Source organism: Lepisosteus platostomus, chromosome 13 (genome assembly GCF_059453375.1).
Source record: "Lepisosteus platostomus isolate fLepPlt1 chromosome 13, fLepPlt1.hap1, whole genome shotgun sequence".
NCBI classification, from domain to species: Eukaryota; Metazoa; Chordata; class Actinopteri; order Semionotiformes; family Lepisosteidae; genus Lepisosteus; species Lepisosteus platostomus.
This window is the reverse complement of record NC_142623.1, coordinates 43,097,112-43,105,095: the sequence shown is the minus strand read 5'-3', so window position 1 is coordinate 43,105,095 and position 7,984 is coordinate 43,097,112. Positions and strand designations below refer to the sequence as shown.

Below are 7,984 nucleotides of genomic sequence, written 5' to 3'. Positions count from 1 at the left end.
AAGTCAAGTACACAGCACACAACAGCCTACCTGCAGCCCTCGAGACATACCACTGGAGCAGAAGCCATGTCTCCCAGCTGTGCCCCCTTTCCACGAACTCCACTCCTCGTGGGACAGAAATACTCGAAACACACTACCAAGAAACGCAGCAGCACCCAAACAAAAACGTTCGGAGGTTTCAGAAAGTCTTTTTATTAACATACATCAGCACTTAGCATGTCACAAAAAAATCTTGTGCTTATTTCGAAAAACAGAGTGCATGAGGTGCGGACAGAAGGAAAAAGAGTAAGAATGAAAGGAAATCACTCGAAACGAGCAAAGAAACAGGCTAGCCTGGCAGGAGGGGCGGTTATGTCCTAGCGCTCTGAAGGAGAGGGGAAATGGAATAATAAACACTACCATGAAGTTTAAAAGAGAAGAATAATACATTAAAATGATTTCAAAAGCTCCACGGTTAACGTTAAAGATGCTGGCTCCTGCGTATAACGCTTGATGGATATCAAAGCTAAAAGAAAAGTAGAAATCACACACTCCCTAACACTGCCCAACAATGACCACACAATCCCACAACACACCTCCAGTATGTCATACAGGCCACAATTGCAAGTTATGTCAGTATTACAATTACAGTTATTAATACAACTGCGCTACCTAGGTTATTCTTATTGCTTGTTCTGCTCAAATCCCCGCGCCCTGAAACATTTTTGCCCGTGTTTAAAACTGTGGAAACAGTACTTTCCTGGCCACAAGCCTGCTATTATAGGAGTGAATCTTGTACCTACAGATGGAGCCGGTACCTCCTATAGTATGGAAGACAGCCAAACATGAAGGGTATTTGTTTGCATTTGGAGATAAAAAGGTGGGAATTTGAGATTCATGTTAATGATTTAGCAACCTCTGAGCTGCTTCCCTTGTTAGAGACTGAATTCCTACCAAATTAAACAGTCTTGACAATCTATGAGGGATCTGAGTTACTGTTTCGTCCGTGGTCTTGTAAATGTTACTTTGAGCTTGATAGAGAAAAGAGCAGCAAAGCAAATGCAATATCACCTCCTGCTGGAATTACCAGCTCTTATGATGAACATTAAAAGGAGGGAAATTTCATTTTGCTGTATCTCACACCAGAGGTAAAAGCTTGGAAATAAATCCCTTTCTTGGGTGAGGGTGGTTTAAAATAAATTGATTCAACTTTAACTGCAGCAACATATGACAAGCCATGAATGTTTTCTCCCCATGTTTAACACACTTCACTTAGAATACATCAGGAAAGTTGAGAAGTGAATACATTCAAGCAGAGGAGAAAAACCTCTGCTTTCAGGATTATCAGACAGCAGCCAGTTCTGTTCTTCATATGTTTTATTTATTTCAAGGAAAAAGCAGCACAGTTCTGATCATGTAAAACGCACGTTGTGAAACAAAATTTCAGTGTCCAGTTCCGAACCTGCATGTCCAAGTCTTTCTCCCTCAGCTCCCAGCTCCATTCCGACCCCCTGTGCAAGGATTACTGACTTGAAGCTGGTAAAATCATTACTTTTAACATACAGGTTACAAGAGACACTTTATAGGATGTGATTAGGAAACTATTAACAGTGAATTACACATTTGTAGAAGAGAACAGTGTGCCTTTTTGTTAATAACATGCATAACAGTGAAGTTAGTATTCGTAATGATTGGCTACTAGTAGGTTAACTGATGTGCAGCTTCCTTCTTGTTCTCCTGCGGATATATTCCAAGTTTCTATCAGGGATTTGTAACCCCTGACGTTAGCATTATCACTTCCAGTGCACACATACATATAGAACTGGTTAAGAAGACGTAAGAGCAATTTTAAAATGCTAGGTTTAACACATAGAAAAACGGACTATACCACTGTAAACTATGCTGGAGCACAGAATCAAATACTGAGGCTTGAGGGTACAGAGAAGAGTCTAGTTTCGGCTAGCAGTACTGGTACGGTTTCCACAGTTCCATAGTTAAAGATTGCTGTCCCCAATAAAATAAAACGCACGCCATCTATCCATTTTCCCTCGACTGAGTCTTTTTTGGTGCTCAAAATATACAAGTACAAACAAAGCTATTTAAAAAGTGAATTGGCACGATCCTAAAACAGTCATTAGTTATGCAGTTGGCCTCCTGTTCTCAGAAGCAGAGTCAAATGGATCCTCTGAAAGCAGCAACTCTCCAATATTGATAAAAAGGAATGGACACAAGGAGCTCACGCGGCCCGGGGACCCTTCCCACACACACAGACTAGGGGGCCTCAAGCCCTCCTTCCAGGAGGTGGGAAAAAGACCCGATGGAACTCAAGAGAACTGACCGCAGGATTTCTTCTGCTAACTAAACAAGAGGAAGGGATCCACACAGGAGGAGCTAAAGCTACAGGAGCAGGTGCCAAGGAGTGCGAAGGGACAGCGAGGCCTCTACGCGTCTAACACGCCGTCCACTTCTAGTGAAGCCAATGCAAAGTGCTTTATCTGCCTTACTGATTTTGCTCCCAAGTTAAGCTTCAGTCTTCCCTATAATATGCACCCAATCTTCCGTGCTAGAGTTTGCTTCTTTACCGAGGGCAGAGCAAGGACAAATGGAGCTCTTTTGCATCTTTAACAATAACCAGAATCTTTCCAGTAGTTTACCTTTTTTTTTTTTACATTTTACAGATTTTTTTGATGCAAGACTTATTATTACATTATTAGTTTTTCGAAGACGCCTTCACCTTCCTCTCGTCACTCCGCAGCGCCGTACTCATCATCCTCCGTCACGGGGTCGTTGTCCCAGCAGGTGATGTCGATCTCTGTGGGGAGCACAAACACATTCAGGGTTTTCTTCGCCGAGAAACGGGCTACAGTGAAACCAAGGGGAGAGTAAGTATTTAGCTCTTGGGGAAAAATGTCATAAAGCGGGCTACAGATGTAAAATAAATCCAGCTCATGAGTCAAACTTCTAAATTCGTTATCAGAACATCTTAAAAAACAGGGACACCTCCAACAAAATTAGTGGCTCTTCAGTTACAGACCATGGTCTTCTTGTACTTCCGCTAGAAAGCTCCACTGCAATTTCCACAGGGTGGCTCTATGGTTTCAGTGTCATCTTTACCTGGGGGCTTGTTATAGAAAACTGGTGTGGGGGTGATCTTCGCAGAGCTCTCCTCCGACTGGGCAAACTCTTCCTCCTGCGACTGGCTGAAATAGCCTTCGCTTGCCTGTACAAGGAAACGTTGAACACCATGTTAGCCATATTAGTCACGGGAACATGGACAGAACCAAACTCCTACATCAATCTATCGGAATTTATTCAAAGGAATTAATATAATTTATATAAGCATTGTATAAGAATACAGAAATATATATACACACATACTGTACTGTAGATGACCACATCAAAAACAAAACGTTTTTAATAGAGAAATCTAAAATAGTGTTTTATATTGTAATGCTACAAGGTCTAAGCAAGGCTGTAGCGCTCCAGGTTATGATCTTGTTGCTTTGTCTGCCCTCTAATGGACACATGCAGGTCTGCTGCGAGTCCCATGTCCTCCTGTTGACACACAGGGTGTCAGTAGGGGCTCTAGCAGGCTGCAACACTCTGCTCTGGTCTGAGTGTAAGCAGATACATAACCCCCAGCCCGTTAACCTCCCACTCCCACCAACAGCAGACGACTAAGAGCACTAGCTTCTTTTATAATCAAACCGCTGGAGCCTCTTTTACATTGGCAAACAGCCAGGCTGAGTGATCTGTACAAGACGAGAGACATCCCTTAATCTGTTCGGAATAGCTATCAGCTCCATTATATCAGCTCTTCAAATTGTTCACATGGAATAACCAGCTGCTACAGAGCTTTCTCCCGAGGCTTCTTCCATTACAAGAAAGCCGCTTATTCTTGGAATGTCTCAGAAGCACTGGGCTCAAGGTGGAAATAGGAGCCGGGCAGAATCCCAGTCCAGGGCAGGGCGGACAGAGAAACACCATTCAACCCAGCCAGAGAAGCCCCCCCCGACAATTGGAGAACAGGAAACTCCACACAGGGTGGTGACCACAGCCCAGAAGGGAACCCAGGACCGAAGAGCTGTGAGGCTGCAGTGCTCATGGACATGCTACAGCCTCCAGTGTCAGAAAGTCATGATGTCTCATGCTGCCAATCCCACAGAGCTCGCAGAGCTGGCTGGCAGAGAGATACAGCTCTCGCTGACAACACTGAAATGGTTTCGTCCAGGAAGTTCCACTGCAAACTCAAACCGACGGCTTAGGTTGCCCACACTGACAAAAACCAGCCTCGAACCCGCGACGTCTGGGGTGGGGCTCTACCCGTTACGCTACTGTTGAGTATGGAGTGAAATGGCCTCCCCCTCAGAAATCTTAGATGGACGTGATGTTCTATAAACAGGTAGAAACCAAGGAGCTGGAAGGGAAGAGTGTCCTTCAATGGGTCTTGTGGCTTTGGAGGATCAGTGAGCACGTGTGGGCCCCATGTGGGCCCCATGTGGGCCGAACCGCGGGCCGGACCCTCACCTGTGTCCCTTCCTTCAGCAGCGCCTCCCCGTTGGTCATCAGCAGCTGGCCGTCGTCGAGGTCCTGGCTGTCGGAGCCCGAGGCCTGCTGCAGGGCATGCTGGTAGCTGATGGTCATCGGGTGAGTGCCGGCCACGTCCACCAAGCTGGAGGGGTCGTCTTCCTCCGCGGCGCCCTCGCAGAAGGAGGCAGGCGGCTCGGGCAAGTCGTCGAAGCTCAGGAGGGGCTGGGGGAGGGCGGCCGGCTCATCCCCTGGGGCCAGGTCCGTCAGCGCGGCCGGGGGAGCCGTGGGGGACGTCTCCGAGAGGTCCACCAGCGCTGGCAGGGGCTCCTGGTTGGGGACGGGGGGGACCTGAGGGTCAGAGCTCTCCCAGAGGTCCAGCAGGCTGCCCGACTCCTGCGGGGCAGGTGCCGGCTGATCTCGGAAGCCAGCTAAGGCGGTGTCCGCTGCTTCTCCCGAGGGCACGAGGGGCTCTCTGGCCTGGGGGGCCACACTTTGCACAGGCTTGGCTGGAGAGGTCTCCTGCACGGGGGGGGGCTGCTCCGGCTCTGGGGCTGTGCGGGGTCACCGAAAAAGAGAAAAGAGAAGACTGATCAAACCAAGAAGGGGATCCCCTAATCAAATTATAATTAATTAATAATTAATTAATCTGTTGTAATTGCTCTGTTGTTAGTATTTATTATGTTTGTAATGTACTGTCTACGCTGTGTGGTGCCGTCTGCTGTACTGTGTCTGACTGTCTTGAGAGATCAGCGAGAATAAGAATTCCAATGACAACAAACTCCTCTGCTCTCTGCTCTCAATCATAAAAGATAGTTGGGAGGACGATTAGGTGCTCATCTCACACCTTCACCTTTGTTCACCTCGCACCCAAGACTTCCTTTCGCATCTCTCTCTCACACACCCCCACCTCCCAAACTGCACCCCTGCTGCAGCTCCCTGGCTCATTCCTCACAACAACGAGGAGGGTTTGGCCCGCCGGTCCAGCCTCAGATAGACTGCAATTCCCTTAGCTAGGCGAGCTAAAGAGCAAATGCTTTATACATAGGATTATATAGGATCTGCATTTACAGTGTGGGTGCATACAATCAGTATGAACAGCAAGCTCTTGCACCTAAACTAAGAGCAAGTGCTGGAAATGTTCTCCCAGCAGAATGGGAATTCAAATACAATTTTAAAAATGTTTTATAGAAATGCCTGCAAGCCTGCATAAAAACCTGAAATGAATCCAAGTGCCATGCAAGAGGGGTACGTTGCGTGAACGCTAATTCACCCTGATAGCAAGGGATCTGACTGGGCATGGGTGATGACTTCACTTCTCGAATGTCTAGCTTGGTGAAAATCAAAACACAGAAAGGGACCAATATGCCCCACTCATCCATAGAACGATGCCTTTGTGTCCTTGGTTAGCTGGAGCCACAATTCCACAAGTCACAAGTGGGCTGCTCAGGTCCTCTTTAGGGACGAATCAAGGCCCTGCATCGTCCACCCTGATGGACACCGGCACACGTGTCACAGACATGCGGATTGACATTCTCTCTCTCTCTTCCTGTTTTCTGCACAATTGCAGACGTGTGAGCGGGCAGTAATCTGGTTCCCGTTTTCCAGGTGTCTTTAGCGTGGGTGCACAAAGACCTGCCGTGCTGAATAAAGCTCACTGATCTGTGAAGTCAGCCTGAGCTTAAACACACAAATGAGGAGGCACCCATGTCATTTTCTCCACGTTTGTTTCAAAGAGATGAGCTGGAAGCAAATTTTTCCCTCTCCCTACCAGACAACCGTGACATCTCAGTTACTTATTAACGGGCCTGGCTCCATCGCAGCTACCACTCTTCTGTAGTCATTCTAGCAGGGAGACTTTTCACATACTAATGAGGCGGTGGAAGACTTAGAAGCTTGCAAGTTGCCCAGTAAGCTATTTAAAGATCAACGACTCGATATCCTTGAAGTCAGCAATTGCGGAGTGCAGCGTTCCCGTCGGGGAGATTACTTCTCCTGTCACCGACGCCTTATTTAGTCTTCGACGGTGATAACGCAAGGGCAACCGTGTCTGGAAGTAGACACATTTATCACGTTTGGAGCCTTCAACCGGAGCGTTGCTAGGAGTGGTCGCACACACAGCCATTCCATCAACTTGCACTCGCTCCCCAGCCTCGGAACCTCCGGATATCTATTAACATTCCAGCCAGGACTCTCTGAACCTGCTCAAGGACAAGAGCAAGCCCTCTGCCCTTTAGTCATTATCTTGCTTCGATGGGTTTTTGGTTTTCTTCCCTAATTCAACCGAATATAAGGCCCCTGACTTTATTTTTTAATTTTGAGAGCAATCCACATCTTACTTCAGGGGGGCCTGATGAAGAAGAGTGGAAATACAGTCGTACAGCATGGTGCTGAAGCACAGCAATCCGTGAACGGAGAGATCACCACCTCGGAGTCAGGATCAGCATGGAAGATCCATAGGAGGATTGGAAAAAGCACATGCTGATCTGGCTAATGGATCTGGTCTACATTTCTGGCTCAAATGGCTCTAGAAGTTCCTCATTGTTCTCTACTGTGAGCTATGTTAACATGGAGCATGGGATGGCTTGTGATTACTGCCCCTGGTCTGGCAAAGTAGGGTGTCCTGTGCTCCTACCCCAGTCCTCCCGGATCTCCGGCTGGGAGTCGTCTTCCGTCTCCTCCAGGATGGGCGTGGTCACGATTTTGGGGATGGATGTTGGGGAGATGGAGGCAGGGCTCTGGTCTGTGCCAGCATCTGCATTGTCATCTGGAATAAAGAGACAGAGGGAAATACAGAACGACTTACAAAAATCAAAGGGCTTTAATGCTGCAGCTCTAAACTGGGGAAAGCACAAATAACACCTTCTAATTGTATGCAAAATATATTTTGTACTGATTCTTGGGAACAATCCACTATTTCTGCTTTCATGCAAACAGAAACAGCTTTCGTAGGACAATGCTGCTTAACTGAACATCATTTCTTGATTATTATTCTAGCTGTTCTCCTTACAACCACTGCTTCAGGAATCCTCTGCTATCAGCGTTCAGTCTGTTCCTAACTTGGTGATGCCTTATAACTCATAATGGGGTTGCCTGACAATGACATTGAATTAATCATTTTTCATCCCCACACATGCCCACATTTTCATGTTTCAGACTAGCTAGTGTTTCTGAAAAAAGACAAAATAAGAATGGTACAGAAAACCAAGAATCTGGAACAGGGCAGAAAATTAAAATAAATGTATAACCGAGCAGTCCAAGTAGTCCAAGTTATTAAGAGCCCACTACACAGGAGGAGCTCAAGAGCAAAACTAGTCAGCTGTACCTGTATAATTGTAGAATTGTGTTTGTCACTGTATTCATTTTTCGTGAGGCTCCAGAGTTGCCTACTATCAAATAGTGGTCGACACTGTCAACGTACTTGAATAAATGGTAAAACACGAACCAGAGGATACAAGTAGAAATACGCAGCAACCAA

General features: G+C 46.7%; 1 protein-coding gene across 9 annotated transcripts in view; it reads right to left on the bottom strand.

Annotated features, from left to right (window-relative positions):
- Positions 1–172: 172 nt before the first annotated feature.
- Positions 173–7,984, bottom strand: part of dbn1 (drebrin 1) — an 87,056-nt gene continuing 79,244 nt past the window's right edge. For all 9 annotated transcript variants that reach the window (XM_088604785.1, XM_088604784.1, XM_088604793.1 and 6 more), the window contains 4 exons: positions 7,142–7,273; positions 4,507–5,060; positions 3,094–3,199; positions 173–2,791 (listed from right to left, as the gene is read on the bottom strand). In XM_088604785.1, coding sequence (XP_088460911.1) covers positions 2,724–2,791; positions 3,094–3,199; positions 4,507–5,060; positions 7,142–7,273 — 860 coding nt within the window. In that variant the 3' untranslated portion in view covers positions 173–2,723. The remainder of the gene's footprint in view (positions 2,792–3,093; positions 3,200–4,506; positions 5,061–7,141; positions 7,274–7,984) is intronic.